This window comes from Haliaeetus albicilla, chromosome 14, assembly GCF_947461875.1.
Source record: "Haliaeetus albicilla chromosome 14, bHalAlb1.1, whole genome shotgun sequence".
NCBI classification, from domain to species: Eukaryota; Metazoa; Chordata; class Aves; order Accipitriformes; family Accipitridae; genus Haliaeetus; species Haliaeetus albicilla.
The window spans coordinates 7,139,348-7,165,180 of NC_091496.1; the positions used below are offsets into that span (position 1 = coordinate 7,139,348).

At 43.5% G+C, this 25,833-nt stretch overlaps 1 protein-coding gene across 1 annotated transcript; it reads left to right on the forward strand.

The window, feature by feature from the left end:
• The first annotated feature begins 257 nt into the window (after positions 1 to 257).
• DHTKD1 (dehydrogenase E1 and transketolase domain containing 1) lies at positions 258 to 22,207 on the forward strand. The gene is made up of 17 exons (XM_069801606.1): positions 258 to 438; positions 2,827 to 2,982; positions 3,746 to 3,957; positions 5,774 to 5,968; positions 6,287 to 6,556; positions 10,844 to 11,015; positions 12,594 to 12,792; positions 13,688 to 14,000; positions 14,905 to 14,989; positions 15,641 to 15,780; positions 16,166 to 16,316; positions 17,538 to 17,644; positions 18,736 to 18,900; positions 19,235 to 19,317; positions 20,428 to 20,597; positions 21,125 to 21,210; positions 21,668 to 22,207. Exons 1-17 carry the CDS (start codon positions 273 to 275, stop codon positions 21,767 to 21,769), a joined length of 2,772 nt encoding a protein of 923 aa, XP_069657707.1. The 5' UTR covers positions 258 to 272; the 3' UTR covers positions 21,770 to 22,207.
• Positions 22,208 to 25,833: the final 3,626 nt, after the last annotated feature.

Genomic DNA, 25,833 nt, shown 5'->3' on the forward strand with positions numbered 1-25,833 from the left:
GATGAGGTTACTACGTCTTTCCCCAGTCTAACCGCCATCCAGCATACCGCATACACAAGACGAAGCCCTGACGCGTTTCAGGAGGGACTGTTTAATCGGAAAGTGAGGCAGGACGCTCAGATTGACAGCACGTACCCGCGGCCGGCCCTACCGACCACCCCGCCGAGGCCGCCTCACGCCTGAGGCGGCGGGGCGGGAAGCGGCGGCCCCACCCCGCGCGGGGGCGGCGGCGGCGGCGGGGCCGGCGGTTGGCGCTCGGCAGCGCGGCGGCCATGGCGGCGGCGGCGGCGGCGGGGAGCGCCGTTCGCTGCGCTCTGTGGCGGGGCGGCCTGCGGCGCTGGTACCGCACCGAGCGGGGCGTTTACGGCTACAAGCCGCGGAAGGCGGCGAGCGGCCGATCGGCGGAGCCGCGCGGCGCCGGGGCGAGCGGTAAAGCAGGTCGGACAGCCCTCCCTTTCCACCGGGCTGGGCTGAGGGGAGGGCGGCGGGGGGGCTGCCCCGGAGGCGCGGTGGCGGAGGGTGGGCTGCTCGGCCCGCCGCGGCGAGGGAGGGCCGGGTCCGGCGGCGGGGGCTCTAGCTCGGCAGCCCCGCGGTCGCCTGAGGGAGGCGACGGCCTCGCGGGCGCTGAGGGGCCCAAAGTCCGAGGGCGTCGAAGCGTCGGTCCGAGGCGCTTTCTGCGCTGTTGCGGTTGCCTTCGGGACTGCCGGCCGGAGCCGCCGCCTCTCCTCGGGGCTGCTGGCGGGTTTGCAGTGGCCGTGAGGCAGAGCTCGCCCTCTCCGCTCAGCGGAGGCTCCGCCGGGTCCCTCGCGTTGGCTCCCCGGGAAGCCTGCCGGTACCCTGCCCGGTTCCACGGGCAGAAGTGACTGTGAGTGCATCGACTGCTGAAGTTACGTTAGTGAACTCCAGCTCATAAAACTACCTGTGCCGTGCGCCTGTGATTTCCCTTTTTTATATCTTATGGCTAAGTACGGATAACTCTCTCCTGTAGCAGTAACTGTGAGGCTTTTAGCTCAGTTCTATGGTGCAGAAAAATAATTTCAAGCAGAAGACTCTTCGGGGGTAGGAGTACTGTCCGTGCATTAACACCTCAGGAGACTCCGGTAGGAATTAAGCCCGTTGCGTAGAAGCAGAAGTGAAACTGGTTTTTTTAGCTCCTGGACACCGAGTCCCATCACTAAGTAGCCTCCTCGTTCAGCAAGGAAAGGGTTAATATATTTTTGCGTTACATTTTAAAAATCGCTTTTAAATGGCTTTCTTGCTGAGAGTGTGTCGTGGTTTAACCCCAGCCAGCAACTAAGCACCATGCAGCCGCTCACTCACTCCCCCCCCATCCAGTGGGATGGGGGAGAAAATCAGGAAAAGAAGTAAAACTCCTGGGTTGAGATAAGAACGATTTAATAGAACAGAAAAGAAGAGACTAATAATGATAATGATAACACTAATAAAATGACAACAGTAGTAATAAAAGGATTGAAATGTACAAATGATGCGCAGGGCAATTGCTCACCACCCGCCGACTGACACCCAGCCAGTCCCCAAGCGGCGAAATCCCTGCCCCCCCCCACTTCCCAGTTCCTAAACTAGATGGGACGTCACATGGTATGGAATACACTGTTGGCCAGTTTGGGTCAGGTGCCCTGGCTGGGCATGAGAAGCTGAAAAATCCTTGACTGTAGTCTAAACACTACTGAGCAACAACTGAAAACATCAGTGTTATCAACATTCTTCACATACTGAACTCAAAACATAGCACTGTACCAGCTACTAGGAAGACAGCTAACTACATCCCAGCTGAAACCAGGACAGAGTGTTGTGGGAGATGTTAGGGTTATGTTCTTCTGTTGCAGAAAAGAGAAAAGGACTTGTTTTGAATGGGCCAGCTGCGTGAACATAATAGCTGGAGCAGGGTGCCGGCAATGGAAATATTAATGTCAGAGAAATAACTTTGTTAAATGGTCTCAGAAATTGCATTGTTTTGGAAAATGAAAGTCTTCAGACCTGAATACTGTCAGCACTGTGTCTGTATTAGGGCAAACCCCCTACCCCCCGCTCATTGGAAATGCATTATAAACTGGTTTGTATCATTAATTCGTAGCAGATTCTGCTTGCAGTATATTCTATTGGTTTACAATTTATTGAGCTGGTCTGTGGCATGTGCTCAATGACAGTAATGTTGTGTGTGTGACCTTTCAGCTGGTCAAGTTTTGCTTATGTCAATAATGACCTCGGTGCAAAATGCCTGCAACACTGTGTTGCTGGTGTCTGTTGAAAAACATGTTCACATATTTGCATTTTTAGTATGTCTGGCTCAGCACAGGCGCAACAGTCTGCACATGCTGTTGGCTGTTGGCTCCTGCAGACACAGAAGTTTTTTGAAGTCATAGGACCCAAATTATTGTTAAGACCCTATCTTCCTGTCATTCCAGCAAGGAACAGGGAAGCACAAGTGGTATGATTTGATTTGGCCGAGGAAAAAAGACTTACGTACACTGGTACCGTTCCATTCTCAAGTTGGACATACCTGTTGTAAAGAGATTGAAAGCAAAATGAAATAGCTTTGCCTGTGTTTACAGGAGCCTAACCGTGAGGGGAGCCATGGGAGAAATCTAGAGTACTTGTTTGAAAATTTGGTGGGTGACAAGATTTAGGAGTTTGATGATGGGAGCTGTTGTGGGGTGATATGGTGAAAACAACTGCTTAGAAAAATCATTTTTCCAGCCAGAACCTTGATGATTATCAACGGACAGAATACTCCTGTGTTAGTGCTATAAATGGATTAAATGTGAGCGCATGTGCGATACTGTTCTGCTTTCTTTTTGGTTTTAGTTGACCATGGTCTTGCTCGTTTAATAACTGCATATGCTGAACATGGCCACAAAGCAGCCAAAATAAACCCACTGTTTGCTGGCCAAGCTGTTCTGAACATGGTACCCGAAATCCAAGAGTTGGCAGAAGTTCTTCAAGGGCCTCTCATTACTACAGGTAAGTCTGCAGCCTTATCAAGGCAAAATGTCTTCACAGGTGATTTATTAAGAGGCTGTGACCACTGCAGAAGAGCCAGATATGGAGTGGCGGTTCAATCAGTAATGAACTGTTGGACGGAAAATTGTTAACTTCAGCCTGCTTACATGTTTGTTGCAGAAATCGTCGTGTAATGAGTTGCTACCTTCTAGCATCTTCGGAAACCATGAAAATTTTTACTTGTTCTTACAACTACTAAGGTTATACATTAATTTCTTGTGTTGCTATAACATTCTATGATTTAGCATAATACTTAACACTGTAGTGAAGCTGCCAGAGTACTGGGGCAGAAGTCAAGACTTGTCTTTTCTTGGATGTCTTTGACTCTTGCTGTGGCCTTGAACAAAGGAGGGTCTCTATGCTTTATTTTCTCCATCTGCCAAACAGGTGCTTATTTACTTGTGATGCAGCTGGGATTGGAGCTCATCTCTCTGAGCCACAAGATACTGAGTGCTATACTGAGTCACAAAAACAGTGACTTTGTGTCATTGATGGTAAACTCAGACAGGCATTTTGAGCACCATACAAATAAGCATGAGGCTCTCAATAACACTGAAGTGTGCTTATAAAAAATGTTCTTTAGTTTTGTCTTTAAATGCAGGAAAAGAAGGCAAGATATGAATTTGTACTCTCAAAATGTTAATATCATTGCAAGACAACAGTTTAGGTCTTAGTGCTTCCCCCTCCTCCCCCAAAGTGGCTAATAACATTTCTTTCCCACCAGGGCTTCTAAATATGGGAAAAGAAGAGGCTTCCATAGAGGATGTGTTGGCTTACCTTGACCATATATACTGTGGGCATATTTCCATAGAAACAAGCCAGCTTCCAACTTTGGAAGAGAGAGAATGGTTTGCTAAAAGGTTTGAAGAGCTAAAACAAGAAGCATTTACACCTGAAGAAAAAAAGTACTTGTGCAAACTGATGTTGGAGTCCCAGGTACCTTGTTCACTATTGTTGGATTGTAATAGAGCTGTGGAGTCTGTCATGAACCCTTTACTGCTCCAGACATTATTCATGCAGAAAAAGAACAATCACTACGCTGAAAGGCCTTGACAGTGTGCAAGAGGAAGAAGTACAAGGTTTTGCCTGAAAAAGTGCAATACACAAATGCAGGAATCTCATTGGAGGTTGTTGCTGAATTTACTTAGTAGCCTTTATTGAAACAAATAGCAATATCATTTGGTTTGCCTTGATTACTTTTGAAATTATTTCTAGGAAAATAATTCCAGCCAGTTCCAGGCTCAAAAGGCTTTTAGAACTAATTAGAACATAGATTGTGTGTAATATATATTCTTGTAACATACATTGTTTATCATCTGGAGGCACAAATAATGACCCTACAAATCCATGAGTAATCACTCTTCAAAAGTGAGATTCTCTTAGGCTAATGATCTGATGGCTTATATTAAATGTTACTGATGGGGACGCAAGGTTGGGCAGAGCTCTATGAAATTTTGTGCTCTGGTGTAGCTCTTCTGCGTTTTCCTTTCACCCTCATGCAGATCTGTTTTACTAGCTTTAAAGTATGATGTCTCTCAAGGTTTTGGGAGAGCAAACCAGAGTTGGACTGAGGTGTTAGCCATGTAGCACTGGTAAATTTGCTGCTTTTCAGCAAAGGAATCTTTGTTCAATGCATTCTGTAAGGAAGTGAAAGATTTATATACTTCCAAAATGTATAGAGAAAATTTATTTCAATAGTTCTGTACTGTGAAAAATTTTCTTTTTTCTCCCCTTTTCTCCCTGTGTTATCCAGAAGGATGGAAAGGTAGAAGAGCAGGATCTATGAAGGTGTCCCTGTTGCCAGTTTTCCAAGTGGAAGGAGTGTTAAATGTAATACATGTCAATGACTAAACAGAAGTATATGGCACATTTTGTATTTTTCTTGCCTCTTTGGCAGTTAGAGGAATTTGACAGTGACACAGGAAGTTGAAATCAGGACCCTGATGTATCCCATTTTGATTTCAGTATGACCAGAACTGTACTTAGACTGTAGAATTTAACCCTGACAGGAAAAACTGCTTCTGTGTGTGATTAGTTTTGTATACATTATTCCTTAGAAGTAAATGTTGTTTACAAGGTGTTCAGCAGTTGGCTTCGATCTTTGGCTGTGGCTCAGTCTTCCCTTCTCAGTTACAGAGTTCATTTATTTTCAGTCTTCAGTTGCAAAATGCTACAGACACTTCCAGTGCTTCCAAAACTTTGTCACTTATGAGAACTGTCTAGGAGTATATGAATGGAGTGAAGTGAGAGGAGTGAGAGGATAACGAAGTAAATGTAGATTGGTTTATTTTCCTTCTCTCAAGCGTTCTTCCATCTATGTACTACAGACTGTGTCTAATAGTAATTGGAATGAAATGCTGTGCTTCTCTAGCACGTTGCATCTCAGCATAGTTAAGGTTTATACTGTAAAGAACACCATTCCTTAATTTCCACCTGAAATAGGTAAACTATCAAGGAATTTGTAAATTGCTCTGGTGTTATATTTCTTCATGCATCTTCTTCCATGTTAGATAGAGAGAGTTTGGTCCTCAATCCAACATTTTTCTGCTTAAGAGGAGATAAGAGCTGGTTTCTTGTAGTCATCATAGCTTCAGGTCTTAGACTGCGTGGGTGGAGAATGAGCTGAGACTTTCAAGGTGTATTCTTAGGCTTGTATGCGTTAAAGGTACAAACATAAATTATATTTTAATTTTATAAACAGAAGACTGCTCCTTAAAATAGCCTAATACTGAAGTTCTCCTGTTTTTAATAGGAGTTTGATCACTTCTTAGCCACAAAGTTTGCCACAGTGAAGCGGTATGGTGGTGAAGGAGCAGAGAGTATGATGGGTTTCTTCCATGAATTGTTCAAGATGTGTGCGTACAGTGGTGTGACGGATATCATTCTTGGAATGCCTCATCGCGGAAGACTTAATCTTCTCACAGGTTTACTTCAGCTTCCACCTGAGGTAGGAGATTTATAATCTCATTGGCAGTTACTCTGTGCCTGGTTTATTTGCAATAAAATAAAACCCCCAAAGTTTGTCATGTTGCAAATGCTGGAGCAATAAAAAAGTTACCTGTGTGAGAGTATTTTCCCCTCCTGTCAGCATTTCAGCCAAATGTCCACAAGAGACTGATAAAGAACTCTAATGCAGGTTTTTATGTGCTGTTACCAGAAGTATTCTTGCAGTTTCACGAGTAGGAGACCATACAGTTCATAAATGTTTTTTTTTAATGTGTCACTTAATCGGAAAGGGGTTTTAACCAGATTTGTTTCCATGCAGCTCATGTTCCGTAAGATGCGTGGTTTGAGTGAGTTTCCAGAGAATTCAGCAGCCATTGGGGATGTTCTCTCCCACCTGACATCTTCTGTAGATCTTGACTTCGGTTCCCACAGACCTGTGCATGTCACCTTGCTACCTAACCCGTCACACTTAGAAGCAATCAATCCAGTGGCTGTGGGCAAGACACGAGGAAGGCAACAGACTCTGCTCGATGGAGATTACTCCCCAGAGAGCTCCGCACAGCCTGGAGACAAAGTTATTTGCCTGCAGGTATTTTACTCACAATTTGTAACTGATCTTTGTAAGAATTCCTGGACTAGCATGTGAACAGAAGTGGTATATATAGAAATACCAGACAAAACTGAATTAATGTAGAATATCAAGAACTGGGATCCTCTTTATGGAGAAAGAGGAGGGCAGGCAGGATTTCCAGGTGACATATGTGATGATACTGGCATTTAAACGATTCCACTTCTAAGATTTCTGAAGAACTGATTTATTTTAATAATACTCTGCATTGAGAGCCACGTGTGCCTTTCCTCACAGACCACTTTTGCATTAAAACCACCACTATTAGCCTTCTTTTAAATTAAATGGGTTTGGAGAAGAGCTATCAACAAGGTTGCAAAATATACAGGAGGGTTTAGAATTGTGCCATTTTATCATGGTACTGTTGAAGAGTCTGCTGGAATTGGTTTTTACTTCTTGAACTGTCTTTTAGAGCTGTGTAGGCAGTCCTAAATAGTTCCTTGATAAATTGTCCTTTCTTGCATTGTATTCAACTTGGAAATACAAGTGAGTCAATCTCTTAAACATTTTTAAAGCTGGGAGTAAAAACGAGTTGGGGCAGAACTGTTCTTCTGTGAAGTATAATAAACATGGAGGAAGTTACAGGTGGAAGTGAAAACGTATTTCAGTTAAATAAATATTTTGCTTCCTTCTGGAAGGATGTGGATACTGAGAAAAAGCAGAAAGGAGAATATGAAATATTGAGAAAAGTGGAGGCAAGTTGGGATTCTTTTTGTTCTTATTTTTTTATTTAAAAAAAAAAAAAAGGCTTTGGGGCATGCAAGTGCAGGAAGAAAAGGTTGTTGCCCGATGCGTCTTCTCCTCATCTTTCAGTGCAGTTATGTCAGTTAGTTTGATAAGATATTGCTGCTTAGATTCTGTCTGTCTCATAATGTTAGATCTTCACTGCATACTAGTGAAACTATTATGACTGTAAACAAAGATTCTTCAGGATAAATGGACCCTCCCTATGCAAGAAAAATTTAACTTTTTGGTTTTTGAAGGGCTAAGTGGTAGGGAGGGTTGCATAGTAGAGAAGAACAACATTTAACTCCAAGCTAGCCGCCTCCGTGTTAGTAAACTGACTCAAACTATTCCCGAAAGAAAGAAAATGTTCCATGTAACATAAACATCAGTACTTGTAATTATGTCTTTAAGAGGTCCAAGAGTTAGATAAAAAAAAAAAAAGGGTAAATTTTTACAGTTATGACTGTTAACTCTCATGCAGCTAATCAAGAAGAAAGAGATGAAAGCAGATACCTCCTCTTTCAGAATTGGTATAGAAGTTTCTCTTTGGGCTTTCTGTTTTCGTAGTGCTTAATCTCCAGAAATGCAAGAGTAGAAACTCTCAATTGAGGTTTACTCTGGTATTTGTTCTATTCTTCCACTAGCCTGAGTGCCACAGCTTGAGGGTAGAAAGAGTAAAGGTCGAGTAATATGTCACTGTCATTGGTGAGCCTAATTGTTCAGGGTCTGAAGATCTTCTTTTCTGGAACTTCAGTGTGCTCAGAATATCTGAAGACTTGCAGTGGGTTGACCCTGGCTGGACGCCAGGTGCCCACCAAAGCTGGTCTATCACTCCTCTCCTCAGCAGGACAGGGAAGAGAAAACATAACGAAAAGCTTGTGGTTCGAGATAAGGACTGGGAGAGATCACTCGCCAGTTACCATCACAGGCAAAACAGACTTGACTTGGGGAAAATTAGTTTAATTTGTTACCAATCCAATCAGAGTAGAGTAATGAGAAATAAAACCAAATCTTAAAACACCTTCCCCCCACCCCTCCCTTCTTCCTGGGCACAACTTCACTCCCAAATTCTCTCTCTCCTCCCCTCCAGTAGTGCAGGGGGACAGGGAATGGGGGTTGGGGTCAGTTCATCACACGTTGTCTCTGCTGCTCCTTCCTCCTCAGGGGCAGGACTCCTCAGTCTTACCCTGCTCCACCATGGGGTCCCTCCCATAGGAGACAGTCCTCCATGAACTTCTCCAATGTGAGTCCTTCCCACGGGCTGTAATTCTTCATGAACTGCTCCAGCGTGGGTCCCTTCCCCGGGCTGCAGTCCTTCAGGCACAGACTGCTCCAGTGTGGGTTCCCCACAGGGTCACAAGTCCTGCCAGCAAACCTGCTCCAGCGTGGGCTCCTCTCTCCACAGGGCCACAGGTCCTGCCAGGAGCCTGCTCCAGTGCGGGCTTCCCACGGGGTCACAGCCTCCTTCGGGCATCCCCCTGCTCTGGCGTGGGGTCCTCTGTTCCCGGGCTGCAGGTGGAGATCTGCTCCCCCGTGGACCTCCCTGGGCTGCAGGGGGACAGCCTGCCTCACCATGGTCTTCCCCACGGGCTGCAGGGGAATCTCTGCTCCGGCGCCTGGAGCACCTCCTCCCCCTCCTTCTGCACTGACCTGGGGGTCTGCAGGGTTGTTTCTCTCCCATGTTCTCACTTCTCTCTCTGGCTGCGGTTTCTGTTGCACAGCAACTTTTTTTTCCCTTCTTAAATCTGTTCTCCCAGAGGCGCTACCACCGTTGCTGATGGGCTCAGCCTTGGCCAGCAGTGGGTCCGTCTTGGAGCCGGCTGGCACTGGCTCTGTCAGACATAGGGGAAGCTTCTAGCAGCTTCTCACAGAAGCCACCCCTGTAGCCCCCCTGGTACCAAAACCTTGCCATGCAAACCCAATACAAGGCTGTAAAACTCTTCTTGGTTAAGTACCATGAACACTTCTGCAATGCCTAATTGTCCATTTCTGCTGATGAGTGGCATATTTTTCACCTTCTTGCATGCCTTGACTCCACTTACTGAACATCAGGCAACTACTGGTGTTTATGATATGAACTGAAATCTGAGAATAAAGTCTCCCTGAAATAAATTTTACATATGATGTTCCACTGTCAGGGTCACTTGTTTGATGAATTAAACTTGATGGTGACCTTGCTTTTATGTTCTTTGCTAATGCTGCCCAGAAAAAACATGTGCTGGCAAAAACTGTTTCCAGCTTTCTGCTAGAATGAGTAAAATCCTACCTGCACCACAGGAATTGAATCCTCTGGGGTTTGAGATGCATATGAAGAGTCTTCTGTATTTTAATAGTCATGCTGTCTGTAGGCTTTAATGCTTTGGGATGTACTGAAGGCCATAAGTTCTTTCAGGTGTTCTAGGGTCTTCACTCAAATGGCATCACCAAGATATATAGCCTTCTTAGGCAGCAGAAGAAACCAGAAGGGAAAAATGAAAACCCAACACTTCAGGAACAAATGTAGCATGGTAAGGGATAGAGTGGGGATGCTGTGTTGTCTCTCTTGCAGTAGTTAACTTTGTTTTTCTGTGATGTCTTTTAAGAGAAGTCTCTATATTAGAACTGCATAAAACCCAGTGCTGTCATTTCACTGGTTGATTGCAGCTCTACTCTTTTCCAGGTGTATTTGTACCTCCAAAAGTCTCTTAAGGCTTGAAACCATTAACCCATAACTAGAAAGTAGAACTATCATTTGGTTTTCAATAAGAAACTACATCAGTCTGCAGTGACTTTGATCTGCAAAGGATCGAATCTGCATTCTGAGGAAGCTGTGATCATATCAATGGAGAACTATCTCTAGTTTCGAAACACTGAAATGCTAGATGATAGTCATTCTAGTATCTCTAGCCTTTTTGGAAACCTGGATTGCATATCACAGTAGTTTCCTCTCCCCTTCCAAACTTCTTTTTTATTTGCAACATTTATTTGCAATTTTGAAATGTAGCTAAGAACTTAGGTTTTATTTGCTTCTAGGTGCTTCTGTTCAGTTTCTTTTCCACTTTTGTCTCCTCTTGTGTCTGTTTTTGTCTCTATTTGGTAAGGTGGGAGTAGGCATAAGTCCCAGTTCACCAGCATTTAACTTTCAGCAAAGCATGTAGCAAATTCTGTGGTGACTGGCTTCCTTTTGTTCAGTGGTCAGTGACTTGCTACTGACTGCTGCAGCTTTGCTATAGCCATGATAATTGCAGTCATTTATACACTGGTGGGTCAATTTTAAAATATTATAGGTCAGTTGCAGGTAGGGGTTACATCAGGCAGTTGTACAGATGTTGGCTGCTGTGACCTTCTGTTAGTGATAAGACTATATAAACTCTGAAATCATGAAAACAGTCGTCTGAAAGGGGTTAATAAGTGGATCCGGCTGAAACTGTATCTGTTCCACCTACTCAATTTAAAAGGTCTTGCTTAATGAGTTATGGTTTTGATTTTGCTGTTCCTCCAGTGCTTTGTAATGAAACTTTTCCACCTTCTTCCCTAATGCAGGTTCATGGTGATGCTGCTTTCTCTGGGCAAGGGATTGTTCCTGAAACACTGACCCTCTCTAATCTACCACATTTCAGAGTTGGTGGGAGCATCCATTTGATTGTTAATAACCAGCTGGGCTATACCACTCCTCCAGAGCGAGGAAGATCATCTCTGTACTGTAGTGATATTGGTATGTATAGTTGAATCAGAAGAAAGATTGCCTGTTGTGTCAGAAAGGATTTTGACTCCAGTGTGAATATATGCTGTGCTATGGGTTTTTTCTAGCAAATGCCTATCAACGCTAGGGTGTTAGATTAATATATCTCCATTTTCATGATAGAGCAGAAATTAAAATCATTATCGATTATTACCTCCTACTAGCAAAAATTCAGATGCCAAAAATATGCCCTCCCTCATCTGCTTTATGACAAAGACTAAATACCAAGGGAAAATCTTGTCACATTTTTACAGGATGTTATAAAATATTTGCAAGATTACTCTGAAGTCTATAACTCATTTAATTTCTCCCATGTCACTGACAGCTTTTAAAAATGTGTTGTGATGGAGTGTATAATAGATGTATTTTAAATATATCTTGTTAAATTTAATCAAAATTATTCCGGTGTGTTTTCTAAGCAAGATTTATAAGTCAGATACTCCTTCATTTTTCTGTTTTGTTTGTTGTCAGGTGAGCTTGTTGAGCTTTTAATTGAAAAATGAGGCTCATGCCATTTCTAAGCTTCAACTAGAAGTCTTTTGTTTTGGACGGGCCTTTCTTAGTAATAAACAGATATATTGTAATCACCAAGATCAGAGGCATATTAGTTAGTTCCCTTGTGTATGTTTTGTATAATTAAAAATATGCTAACCTGTGTTTTTAAGACTTAACATCAAGTGTTTGTGTTTGTCTTACGGTTTCATCAAACCAAACAGATAGATTCATTAACTCTGGTAAGGTAGATAGCATATTATTATTATTACTTTTACCCTGGGCTGGTTTTGTGTTATGGGGTTTTTGTTGTTTTGGGGTAGTTTTTTTTCCCCCTCCATCCTTAGTTTTCCTTTCTTCTTACCTGGTCAGTGAGGAAGGAGCTGTGACCCATTTGAGCTTCAGGATTTTGCTAGGGAGGGAAATTTTATGTGGGTCAGGAATGGCTGAAGTATATTAATTTCCCAGAATTTGGGCAGATAAAGTACAAGAGGAGTACTCTGTTGCTAGAAGATTTGCAGCCAAATTGTCGTACGGGAGAGGGTGTTAAAACATTGGAATTTTGCAGTGTTCTCTTTAATGAAGAGACCTTTCTGCCTGGAGGAGCAGTGGATAGAATGACTACTAGCAAGGGAGAAGATTGTTTCTGGCCTGTATGAATTCATAGTAGTGATAGCTTAGGATAAGAAGGAAACAAAACTCAGGGGTTTTTTTGAAAGAGAAGCGATCAAGTAGTTCTCTGCCATTCCCTGCAGACTTCCATTCAGCTTAATAAGATGCAGGAACTGTGTATAGAAAGTCCTGTGGGAACTGAGTGCTGGTAAAGAAGTTGTATTTGTCACAGTTCAAGCACAACAGGTTGGGCTAATTGCACTTTCTCTTGGGGAAGACTCCTACTCCTTACCCTAGCTCTCATCACAAAGAGCATCTTGTGTAGATTTGGTTTTGTTAAATACAATTCACATGACTTGTCTGTCATTTTCAGCAGAGTAGGTGTGTGTCTGCTTTCTTTGGGAGGGGTTGGGTGTGATTACTGTTGTGTTTTGAATCCCTGGGCAGGTAAAATTGTTGGATGTGCAGTTATCCATGTGAATGGGGATGATCCTGAAGAAGTTGTCCGTGCCACACGACTGGCTGTCGAGTACCAACGCCAGTTCCGCAGGGATGTGATAGTAGACTTGCTGTGCTACAGGCAGTGGGGCCACAACGAACTTGATGAGCCATTCTTCACCAACCCCAGCATGTACAAAATCATCAGGTAAGGGTAACACCACCTGATGGGCAAACCCAAAATGTACTTGTGTCTACACCAACTCAGTATTGCCTGCTACTGTAATAGAGGTCTCTGTATAATGAAGATCCTTTGCCATACCGACAAGCGTTTATGTAAGTGTAGCTACACTGTCAGCAGTCCTTGACTAAGGTGTGAGTCTGATAATGAGATGTTAATGAAGGTAACCACTAGTGTTGGTTCTTGAATATGTGGCCTGGTGCGTCTTGGAGAGCAGTCTTGCACATAGCCCTTGGATTTCAAATTCACCATCGCGAGTAATCAGTAGGCAAAGTTTACTTCTGCGTGCCAGAGGGAAGCATAGATAATGTGGGAGAATGGGCAGGAAGCCAGTGTGATGTTTATCTTGTCTTTGCCTGGTCCTGCTGGTACCAATGGGGACTTATCTTTATGAGCATTTAAATGTATTCAGATTTCATCCTTATCCCCAAAGAAAAATACATATAAAAATTCACTGGCCAATGAATTCTCATATTTTAGGTGAAGCATTTATAGAATGGATGGCTTGGTTCTCTGCTAATACTGAAAACCTTCTGTCAACTTGTCTGAAGAAAATATGCATGATAGCACAGAGTCAGTCTAACTGGGAGGTTTTTTTTACTTGCTTTTACCTGTAACTGCCAACTATAGGCACTTTTTTTTTTTTTTTAAATAAAGGACTGTAAAGCACATATCCAAGAGAACTGTTATCTTTTTGGAAATGTCAGGAAAGCAAACTTGATGCAAAGGAGTATAATGCACCAGAACATAATTTATTTTAGTTTTCCATGATACCTGACAGTAGGAAGATGGTATTTCCTTGTTCTGCAGTGACACTGCTTTCAGGCTTAATGTCTATGGGGTTTGATTCCCTCCCTGACAGATCCCGTAAGAGTATCCCAGACACATATGCAGAACACCTAATAGCTGCTGGGCTCATGACTGAGGTTGAAGTATCTGAGATAAAGACAACATACTATTCTAAACTGAACGATCATCTTGCCAACATGACTTTGTATAGTCCACCTCCTACCAACCTGCAGGCTCACTGGAAAGGCTTCGTTGAGCCTTCTGCTAAAATCACCACTTGGGACACAGGTATGCCTGTACCACTTCTGCAGTTTATTGGAGTCAAGTCTGTAGAGGTGCCTGAAGAGCTCCAGCTGCACAGCCATCTTCTGAAGACCTATGCACAGGTCAGTAGAGCCTAATGATGCTTTTAGTCCCATTGCTCAAAGATATGACCTGTTACAGGAAAAGCTTTAAACACAGCAAGGCTGCCAGTTAGAGAATAGCATAATATTCTGTAGGAAAAACAGCTCACTCTCTTTTTCGAGGCTGAGATTATGCTATTTTTCCTCCAGTTTTGAAGAAAGACCTGTCCTCTCCCTCAGGTCTGACCATATACTTAATTTTGTTTTTTTCAACAATATGAGTGTTTATGTTTTCTATATATACACATAAGCATACACATGTGGCCAAGTTTGACAGTCAGTTTTTGATAGCTCATAAGTTTGTGTGCAATAATTGGATTGGTTTGGGTTCATGAACGTTTCCCTTTGATGATTGATGACCATGCACAGGTGTCTGGTTGGCAGCCATAGAGAGACCGTGAGTTGAATATTGCAGAAAACTGATGTTCTTGTCTTCCCAGCCCAAGGCAAGAACACCACAGCTGGGTATGATCATTTGTCTGCAGTTTTGCAGGCCAGAACAGGGGAGAGTTCTGGAGACTGAAATACGCCTGGTATCTTTCATCACTGCTTACCAGACAAACCAAAAATCTGTCAAGAGTACACTCTGTGCTGTGCTAAGATTTTAGTATTTTCAGACCAAGATCTAATTTGTCAGTCCACAGTTTGTTGACTGCTAAGTGAACACATGGGTCATCCATGTGGTCCTCAGGGCAACCTTCTTCAGGATGTGCTGAAATAAGACTGTGTATATTCCAAACCAACCGAAGCTGCCTGTAGGAATATGGCATTTCTCTCTATAGTGTTTTGTTTTTTCCCTAGCTTCTAATATTTATCTGTGCCACCAAAAGAGCTACAGATGGAAAAAGGCAAAATGGTAATTTTTCTTTGTTGTTTACTTATTTAGTCAAGAGTTCAAAAAATGGAGGAAGGAAAAAAGCTGGACTGGGCAACAGCTGAAACTTTAGCATTTGGTTCCCTGCTGAGCCAAGGTAAGAGGCAACTAGACAGCAGACAGTATTTTTGCTTTAATGTCAGTAAAGTATAACATTAGGCTTCTTAGGTGTTTCTAACTCTAAAGATTGAGATGATGTATAAATCTGACAATTTGCATTTGCATGGTACTAAGAGAAGGTAGATATGAATCTTGTATGTCACTAGTATTTGTAGATTGAGTACTAAATGTCTTCAAAGAATTGTTGCTGCCTCCCACTCCCCCAAAACATTTGTGCATAGAGCTAAGCACAGGAGCAATGCAGCTGACATCAGTGGGGCCCCCCAAATACTTTTAAAGTGTGTTTCATGCTACTACGTCTTTTCCCTCCTCTCTAGCCTGAATTTATATCTCCATTTACATATGATACAGAATGCACATTTTTTGCAGTTTGCTTCAGTAATTTGAACCATTTGCCACAAAATAATTCTTGGCTGCAGAGAAGAGAAATGTCTGAGCATCTCTCTGCTTGTGAGTTGGAGCTGCTGCTGGTTAAGAATTCCATCTCAAGTTTCATGTTGCTGATGAGGGGAAATCCAAGAAGAGACGTAACAAGAGAAGTAATATTTTAGAAATGGGGAGTTGTTGTCCTGCATGTTTTCTTTTTACATGACTTGCTAATCCAGTGTTTTGTTTGTTGCTTGGCAAGGGTTTAATATCAGACTAAGTGGACAAGATGTTGGCAGAGGAACCTTTAGTCAACGACACGCAATGTTGGTTTGCCAAGAGACAGATGATACCTACATTCCTCTGAATCATATGTCCCCAGACCAGAAGGGTTTCCTAGAGGTAGGTTCTGTGATCCACAAGACAACCTTCTTCAAGTTGTGCTGAAGCAGAATGCATATTTTAAAGCTGCTGAGACAAATGTAGGTAGCCTGTATATTCTGGCAAACCCCAGGTAGAGAGACAAAAACTGTCAGGCCATCCCCACTCTTTCTAGTTATCCTCTTTAAAAATTTAACAAGGGCTTTTGCTTTTCCTTGAGAGATCAGCTATTATTCTTTTCCCCTCAGTGTCTTCATTCAAAAGCAAAAAAAAGAGGTGACCATCAGTTGCCTTTAGGAGCGCATGTCCTCAGTGTGCTTAACACTGATGTGCCTGGTTCCAAAGGTTCTTAACCCTGGGTTGTCTTCTTCCTCACCCACCCCTCCCAACAATTTCCTTTTGTTAGGTGAGTAACAGTCCCTTGTCCGAAGAAGCTGTGCTTGGTTTTGAATATGGAATGAGTATTGAGAGCCCTAAGTTACTGCCAATTTGGGAAGCTCAATTTGGAGACTTCTTTAATGGAGCCCAGATAATATTTGACACTTTCATCTCTGGAGGTGAGTGTACAAGGAGCTAATATATTTAAAAATGAATCATTTCTACTAAGCACATTTTTAGAAAACCCTTCATCTTTAAAGTAAAAGGGCAACATGTTGACAAAAGAAGTCTGTTTTCTCAAGAAGTCTTGTGAGCATGCCTGTGTGGTCCTGACTTCTGTGCAGTTTTTCTCTGAAGACCATCCATCTAAAATGAAAGACACCCCACCCTTGGCAGAAGACAGTCATTCCAAAAGGATAGTTGATTATATTAATGGCCTTTCTCCTCCTCCCTTGCCTGCCCTGCCATTTATTTTACTGTGTGTATGTATAGTTGATAGCTCTTTAGGCTGTGCCTTTCCTTCATGAGGCATCTGAAAAATTCCTGAAGCGATACAGAAGGAAAATAGTGATGATTTAAAACAAACAAACAAACAAAACCCCCCCACAACAACGCCTTACAACCATCCTCTATGTTTGACTCTAGCATGTTTTCTGAGTGCTCAGATAAAAGATCTCTCTGAGCTGGAACATACTGAGAAAATGCTAAGATTGATTTCTAGAGTGGGATGCCTTGTATGTAAACGTCCTGTATGTACATGCATGTAGACCTCTGCACTCCCTCTGTAATCACAGATGGAAATTCAGAGGCGCTTTTGTCCCACCCATCCTCAACATGTATTTGAGGCTGGGATGAATTACCTCCTGGATTTGACTGTAATCCCTTAAATAGCACAGGGGGTTTGACAGAGCTCAGGGGAGCTAGCCTGTGGCTAGCACTGCTGTGGTAGTTAGGACTGGCTCACAGGACGCTGCCTGGGTCACACCTGCAGAGAACCAGATGACAAGGTATGCAGAAAATAGGCAATGAATTATGGTTAGGGGGACCCCTGTTAGTCAGGAGGACAATTCCACTAAGAGGATTCTTGCATACTGTGGTGATGTTTTGAACTAAGTTTTAAAATCTTCACCGTGTCACGTGCTCCACATGGAGGCTTAACTCTTCTGGAAGCCTGAAGTTACATGATAATTTCAGAAACTTCAGATCATCTTATGTGTACTGTTCCACTGTTGTGAATCTCATGGCAAAATGCCAGAAGCATGTTTCAGGCTTGTATTTAATGATGTAGAAATTGGCTGTTCTTTTTTTCCCCAAGTAGTTTATGCAAAGTAATGTGTGTTTTGAGGCTTTGTTTTTCTGTGGAAATCATTCTTTCCTTCCCCCTCATTTTGTGTTTTCAGGTGAGGCCAAATGGCTTCTGCAGAGTGGGATAGTAATACTTCTTCCCCATGGCTATGATGGTGCAGGCCCTGAGCACTCATCCTGCCGGATGGAACGGTTCTTACAGGTACCCTGCCACACCTCTCAGATTCACATATACCCCATCACAACACTGGCAATCAATGCTCTGGGAGTCTGGCCGCAAAATGCTCTATTCCTGGTGTACCTGCTAGTGACATCACAAGGTGGAGACATACCAGGATCATACCATCATGATGAGATAGGAACAGGCTGGGCTGAAAGTGGAGGAAGAAGGGGTACTGTGATGAGAAGGTGTAGGTCTAGAAGTGGTGAGGAAGCAGTTTTGGTTTAAATGCTGCCACAGCAGCTCTGGTGCAAGACTCTGATTGAACCTTGTAGTAAGTGCTTGCTGTTCCTGTTGCATCTCTGTCACCTACCCAAGTGGGTGTGTGGTAGCATGAAATTTCCTAACATGGGGTTTGCATAATGTTTGCAGAGGCCCTGTGCCCTCAGCAGAGAGCCCTAGTGGGACATGCTTCAGTACTGCCGGCTGTCTTTTTTCTGATTGCTGCTGTCAGCAATGTCACTGTACCACAGCATGAGTCCAGTAGCAAGACAGAATTGCTGAATTGCAAATAGCAGACCTCTAATGAGCACTTCTTATAGAAAACATTTTGGGGGTTGGCATCAGAAACAGACAGCCACTCTCTTAAGCAAACCACTCGCAGATCTGTCTGCTAGGCGCAGATCATACAAACAGAGTGCTGGACACTATTTAATATCAGTAAATCTGTGGCACATTTAAAAAAAAAATTTAAAAATCCACTGTTTTGTGCCCTTGTGACTGTAGTAAGTAAATGAAAGCATTTCATCTGAGTAATGGCTTAAGGAGGGGTTTGCAGCATATTTAGAGGGATGCTGCCACTCTGATGAAGAAGTCATGACCTCTCCACTGTTAGCAAAACTGTCATGCCCTGGTTACAGTGTGCTAGGATGCAGTTCAGATATAATCTTACCAGTTAAATGCTAAAGCCATTTCTTCTCTGAAGTTCTTCCCTTGCAATCAATGTCTGAATTGGTATATTTGCTCTTCTATTCTTATACTAGTCAGTGTGCCTTACGTGCCTGCATCTTCTCTTGCATATTTGGCTCACTGCTTGCTTCCTGACAAGGTATTGCTGTGTTCCCCTTACACAGATGTGTGACAGCTCAGAAGAGGGAGTTGATGGGGACCAGGTCAACATGTCCGTTGTGCATCCCACCACCCCAGCACAGTATTTCCATTTACTCCGGCGGCAAATGGTCCGAAACTTCAGGAAACCTCTCATTGTTGCTTCTCCCAAAGTGTTACTCAGGCTCCCTGTAAGCCAAAAACTTACTTTTCCTCTTTTTTTTTTTTTTTTTTTTTTTTTTTCGGTAAAATTGATAGGGTTTTGCCTGTTTGGGGCTGAATAGGTTGAGGATTAAAGCTGGGTGGAGGTGAGCTAGAAGGAGGGTTGATTCTAGGTCTGGCAGTGTTCTTGGGAATCTTACCATCCCACCTTTCATCAGTGGGAGTGAGAATGGGAATAGGAGGGAGAGGGAAGACTGTATCTTTTGTATTTAACCAAAACCGTGTCTCAGTATCCTCTCCCCAACTCTGGCCTGAGGGAAGAGGCAGCAAGATTTGGTAACTTCCAACTCTTCCCCCATGTAGGCTGCTGTATCAAGTTTTGAAGAAATGGCCCCAAGGACAACATTCAAGCCTGTCATTGGTGACTCCTCAGTAGATCCGAACAGGTAGCTCTACTTTCTTAGAGGAAAAGCTCAGAAAGGGTGTCCTGTCCCTTTCTCCTACCTAACAGCTCAATTTTGAGGTGATATGAAAGAGGTGACTTTGAGGGGAAAATGTTTTGTGGTGGGTGACTTAGTTTTACTTGTTTCTGTCCTTTTCTTCTGCTTACTTGTTGGTAGTTACCACATCTGTCTGCATAATAGTGTTCAGGCTTTCAACCCTTGCCCCCACAGGGAGGTTGTGACCATAGTTACTAATCTGATGGGCACTATTCTGCACCATGCCCATTAGCTAACAGTCACTGGGAGCAGCTGTCACGTGAAGAGATGCAGAATTTTTGTTCTGGTGTTGGAACACCTGAGCTGATGAAGTGAAGTTAGGGCAATAATAAATTGTGTGTGTATATCTCCCTCCCTTCAAATATTATAGAGAATCCTGTTCACAATGGGCAATTCTGGCCTTCATTTTTTTTCCCTCCTAAGGTTTTTATCTAGTCCTTGTCCCAGCCGTACCCAAGTCTGACAGCATCCCTGATGTTTGCATCCTCACCCACAATCAAAAGGCTGGAAGTATCTTAGCATCTTGGGTTTTTTAAGTGGGATGGTGAGGCACAAAGGGCGAGGTTTATCTCCTTGCCTTTGTCCAGTAAGGTTAGGCAGCCAAGACCTCTCTGACTACTGGATGGTATTGCATATCTCCAGCAGGCAGTTACTCTTTGGCATGGGAGAGAATTGTCCTCTGGAGGTACTTCTCTCCCTCTCTGGTTTATTCTCTGTGGAGAGCACATGGATGACTAGCTTTGACTAGGTGTTTAATTTTTAGATAGTTAAAGCTAAGAGAGATGAGTCCCATTGTAAGATAACTTTCCCATGATTACTGAAGAAGCAAGACCTCTGGGCTCTGGCATACTGTGCCCAAAAGTTAGTTTGCCAACTGTTGGACGGGAGTGGGAGGGAAGGGAAGGCAAAAAAGAGAAAAGATGGTCTAGAATAGCAGTTTAGCTTCATAAAGTTGTCTTTAAAGTTTGGCTGGTTGGTTTTGTTGGAAGTGTGAAACTGTTCTGCATAGAGTTTCTGTAAAACACTAAACTTGGAAACATTCTTATTTTTCTTTAGTGTCACCCAAGTGGTGCTCTGTTCTGGTAAGCATTACTATGCTCTGGTGAAGCAAAGAGAAACACTAGGAGAGAAACAGCACAATACAGCTATTCTGAGACTCGAAGAACTGTGTCCTTTCCCCCTGGAAGCTTTACAGCAAGAGTTGAGCAAATACAGCCATGCAAAAGGTCAGCCAGATTTTTACCTTTGTGTTTCTAGACTCTTTGGAGTACTTGAACTGCATCTGTTGCCTGCCTTTTAGGATGAAGAGTCGTAGTGGCTTTTCCCTCTTTGCTCTTCCTCCCATACATCTAGTGTTTCTGGAACGGCATAATACAAATGTTTACCACTTGTGCATAAGAGAGAACTTGTCTCTCTGCTATTGTTAGCTTCCATAAAGCACTACTAAAAATCAGAGTGAACCATTTGGGGCATTTTTTGCATTGGTCTTTGCAGTCCAGTCCTTTAAGTAGCTTTTGAAAACGGCAGTAGAAAAGGAGAATATACCCACAGTATACCCTAATGGTGGACATACTTTTGGTTTGACTTCAGCAAGCTGTGACCTGCAAGGGAATTCAATCTGGCAAGCCTTCATTTCAAAGACAGTGCCATGACAAAAAAGGTAGCGGTGCTGCAAAAGGAAAAAAACAGATTTTCTTGAGCTGCTGGAAAGATAAATATGTGCATGTGTAATGTACCCTTATCCTTCCTTTAGTCTTCATCTGGAGTCAGGAAGAACCACAGAACATGGGTCCATGGTCCTTTGTGTCACCACGGTTTGAAAAGCAGCTGGGGGTTAAGGTAAGATGTTCCCATGGTGTTTTAGACTTTAAAATGAGGTTTGAAGTTCTTGAATGCAAAATTCTGTGGTGCTTACGCAAAAAACTAATCTTGATGCCTCAATGTTCTAATTTAAGCTACTTATGCTCTTTATAGCACCATTTAGTGGTGACAAGCAGGACCGGAACTTTCTTTTACCAGGTATTTAGTCTGAGTAGGCAGGATGATGAAAGATCCCAGGTAGGAAACAACATGCTTGAAGTGACTAGGAGGAGAATCCAAAGCTGCCATTTGCTCTGGCAGATCATGCACTGTCATATTCTTGGAGCCATGGTGTTTGGGAGATGGAGGATAACCTCTTGCATTACTTTCAGCCGGGACTGCCCAGTATCTGACAGCAGCCACGGCATCACAGGACCTCAAGATGCGATCCTATGCTTGTGCTTCATTAATCATTTCCTCCTGACTCAAATTTCAGCTCCGTCTTGTGAGTAGACCTCCTTTACCAGCCCCAGCAGTTGGCATTGGAATCCTACACCACCAGCAGCAGGAAGAAATTATTACCAATACATTTCTCTAAGTTTTCAACGGAGGGACTACTCCTGCTATCAGTCGTGTTTGGTGCCTCCTCCTGTGAAGAAGACAAAAGCCAGACCCTTAAGACTCTTAGTTCTGCAAAATGGAAAAAAAGAATGGAAGAAGTTCTGTGATGATGAAGCAATTTTTTTGTGTAGGGGAATACCTAAAGATGAGAGGTGATGCCTGTTACTCTAGATACCTCTTGTTCTCTTGTAGTATTTTCTAAAAAACATCTTTTTAAAGTTAAAAAACAAATAATCCAGTCCAGGGGGCAGATTGCTGAGGTGGCTATAAAATACCTTCTGTCATGTTGCTTATCTGCACTTGACAGTTCCCTGGAATGGTGCATGTGTGGAAACAGTTTCTGTTTCCACAGAAGTGTTAGTGCTGTTTGGTTGAATAAATGCTTCCCCATGCCTGGAAATGAGCCATTTCTATAGCAGAGTGTTGAGGATTTTCTCATTTCTTTTCCTGTAGGCCAGGAGTGAAATCTGTTGCAGCTGTTGGTGCTCTTCTCAATACATGAGTTGTTAAAGCAGCATTCCTGGGGGGGGACCTTGCCGGATGGCTCCTGAAGGATTTAGGCACCACTATTTCTCTTGCCTGGAGAAGCAGTGCTTTTATATCAAGCTTACAGGGTGGAAGGCATGCTGCAGGGATCATGCCATATTTTAGAACCATATTTAGTAGAGGCCAAAACATTTTCTAGAGGCTAGCCTGAACAGTGACACTACCTCCGACCTGGGAAATTCTTCTCAGTGTCCTTCTTACAGTTCATTGGTTTTTTTTTTCTTAAGTCCAAGACTGTACTGTTAAATTGGTCCATTGGTTTAGTCTTCTGTGTTGACAAGGAACGTGTAGCTTCTCAGTAGTAAAGCCAAAGGGAAGTGCATTTAAGAAACCATCTCTTTTCCAGTCCCAGGTTGCTGTGCTGTTTCACCAGTTCTCAGGAATGTGGCCTGTTTTTGAGGGCTTACTTCTGCCCAGTTTCTTTCTTCAGTGGTCCTTAATTCCCACACAAAATCTTGCTCATGCTGGAAGAAGGCTGAAGTTGTGATCAAGAGCAACAGAAAAGAGTCTAAAACTGTGGCAAGCTAAACAGAAAAGTGCATTATCTTGCAGGCTGCAAAGGGTTTGATGGACAACTTGTGGAAAGGTATAATAGTGAGTCCTCCTTCAGAAACACCAGAAGCTGGAAGGGTGAGAGGTGGGAGAATTACGAGGTCAAAGGGACTTACCAAAAAAATCTGCTGTAGCAAAACCACCCAAACATCATGGCTTTTTTTGGTTTTGTTTTTTCATTGGGGGAGGTCCTTGTCTGGAGGCCTGTTGAGAGGTTCCTGAGCAAAAACTCTTCTTTGCAGTCCAGGTATCACAGACTTTGTCTTGAAAAGACGTGTTAATAAAACAGGTTATGGAAGAAATCAGTGAAAGGAGTAGCAGCAAATGACAAAACAGCAGGGTAGTCAGCCAGCTTTTCTGAAAGAGCTCAAACAGATACAGGTATTCAAGCCATTTGAAGAAGTTCCCCAAATGCACCTTTGCTCCAGCTGCAAGACAAGGTGAGCAGGAGAGGACAGTGACTAAAAGGAGTTCAGCTTTAGTGCTCACAAGCAAGGAGTGGTCATGGGTCTTCCGCTTCTTGCAGCTTCTCCTGAGGGCCCTGAGAGGGCTTCTCCTTCCACCAAGAACCATCATCTTCCCTCTACAGTCTACGGGAGCTCTGCGTCCATTTAGAGGACTAGTGTAAGTATCAACTAGAGCTCCACAACGGGTCTGTTAGGCTCCCAAAAGACTGTTACACCACTGCTGTTTCCCTTCTGCTTTTGTGACTTTTTCAACTAAATGTGTGTCGCGGTTTAACCCCAGCCAGCAAGTAGGCACTACGCAGCCATTCGCTCACTCCTCCCACCTCCCAGTGGGATGGGGAGGAGAATCAGAAAAAGAAGTAAAACTCATGGGTTGAGATAAGAACAGTTTAATAATTAAATTAAAATAAAAATAATAATAATTGTAATGAAAAGGAGTATAACAAAAAGAGAGAAATTAGACCCAAGAAAAGACAAGTGATGCACAATGCAATTGCTCACCACCCGCTGACCAATGCCCAAGCAGTGATCCACCCCTCCCGGGCCAACTCCCCCTGTTCATATACTGACCATGACGTCCTATGGCATGGAATATCCTTTGGCTAGTTTGGGTCAGCTGTCCTGGCCATGCTCTCTCACAGCTTCTTGTGGACCTGCTTGCTGGCAGAGCATGGGAAACTGAAAAATCCATGACTTAGGATAAGTGTTACTTAGCAACAGCTAAAACATCAGTGTGTTATCAACATTGTTCTCATACTAAATCCAAAACATACTATACCCTCTGTCCCAGACGAAACCAGGACAATGTGTTTGGAAGAAATGTGGAAAAAGCCCTTTGCCCTCCACTCCCAACTGCTGAGACATTTCTGTAGCCACACACTCTGTACCTCAGCAGTCAGTGTCCAGCTCCTGACTGGAAAGCTCTCACACTTCCCGAGGGAAGGTTTCAGCACAGCTGTCATCTGGGAAAAGGAAAGAAATCGGTCTTTATTGGGAAGCAAAAGATAAATGACCAAACCATTGAGGTTAAGCAGGAGAATAATGAAGCCAGATGGCAGAGGGAGGTAAAAGCTGCCTGGGCAGACCCCAGTGCTGACTGCCCTCCTGCTACCCCACGGCAGCTCTCTGATCACCACAGGATTTTTCCCAGCATTTTTTTCTTTCCTGGTCTAGTTGTCTGAAGTTGGCACCTCCCTGGTCCTCTCAGAGTTACCTGGGAGAGCATGCTTGAATGAACCAAACCCACCAAGAGCCAGAGACCTTTTTGAAAACAAACCAGTGGGCTTTAACCAAATCCGGCACTTCCAGACAGAATGTCATGGTAGGTGAGGAAGGGCAGATCACAGGCAGGGTGCGCATTCAACCTGGGGAAACGGCTCCCAAAAGCTTCTCTGAAGCCTGCTTGGGTATTTTATCGTAATTATTTCACACATTCATTCATTAACTCTGTATGACCCAGGAGTAACCTCTCTAATCTCTGTTCTGTAGGCTGTTTCACATGACTGCTTTAACACATCCATCACAGTGACATGAAATCGCGTTTCTTCCACTTTGCTCTAGCAAACTTCACAACTTCTTATGCATTCTGAACAGCTTTATCTAATCAAGACATATTCCGGTTTAAATTCCTGCTGTGAGATTTTCAAGGATTTCTTGCCATGGTCCCTGGGCAGTAGACTCTCCCAGGTTGAAATCACCTTCCCTGAGAATGGCTGGAGCTCTGCCTGTCCTTTTGTTTTTAGCCATGAATATTGTCTAGTAACAGCAGCTGCTCTTTCACAGGGATATGGTTACGTTTTGTTTGGATATAATACTTGGGGTGTATACCTCAGTTTGTTAGACACTTTGCCCAAACAGACACTTGCGTTGTGCTTGGTACTTTTTGTACAATTAATCTCCCGATGCTCTTCTCACAAAGAACTTCTGTGTTGATAACTAGAAAAAGGAGGCTGAAGAGTAACATTGCTTTGGCTGCAGCTGTAGTTAAGGAAGTTGTAGAGCACAGTCATCAGCCTTGACTCCAAGCTGATGATTACATAAACCCACATTTTTTTCACTGTGACAATACACACAAGGGAAAAACAGACCTGGTATTTTGAGTTTCACGTGGCCTGAACCTGACCTTCCTATGCACCACTCACAAGCAGGCTGTGCAGGCTTGGTTATCTAATGAAGTCAATGACGCTCGAGTGTTCAGAGCCTGTTTTATCCTCCTGGTGGGAGACACAGCCATTTCTGTAGTGCTGCTCGGCTAAATGCCCCCAGCCCAGCGTGGCTGTGCCACGGAGCCCCCCAGGGATGTCGGGGTAAGGAAGGGAGAGCTTCAACACGGCTCTCCATGGTAATGCTGATGCAGGTTACCTGCAGAACACTGCTCTTCCGTGATGGCTAACAGCTACCAGGAGCAAGACAAAGCACTCGCTGTGTTAGGGGTTAACGCCGTTTCTCCCACCATTTTCGATGCACACAAGGCTGT

Excerpts from the sequence above, each read along its gene's own strand:
- DHTKD1 (XM_069801606.1), top strand. The coding sequence starts at position 273 with ATGGCGGCGGCGGCGGCGGCGGGGAGCGCCGTTCGCTGCGCTCTGTGG. Across the intron at positions 19,318-20,427 it reads TCCTCAGTAGATCCGAACAG|TGTCACCCAAGTGGTGCTCT; the intron begins GTAGCTCTACTT and ends ATTTTTCTTTAG. Across the intron at positions 21,211-21,667 it reads AAAAGCAGCTGGGGGTTAAG|CTCCGTCTTGTGAGTAGACC; the intron begins GTAAGATGTTCC and ends CTCAAATTTCAG.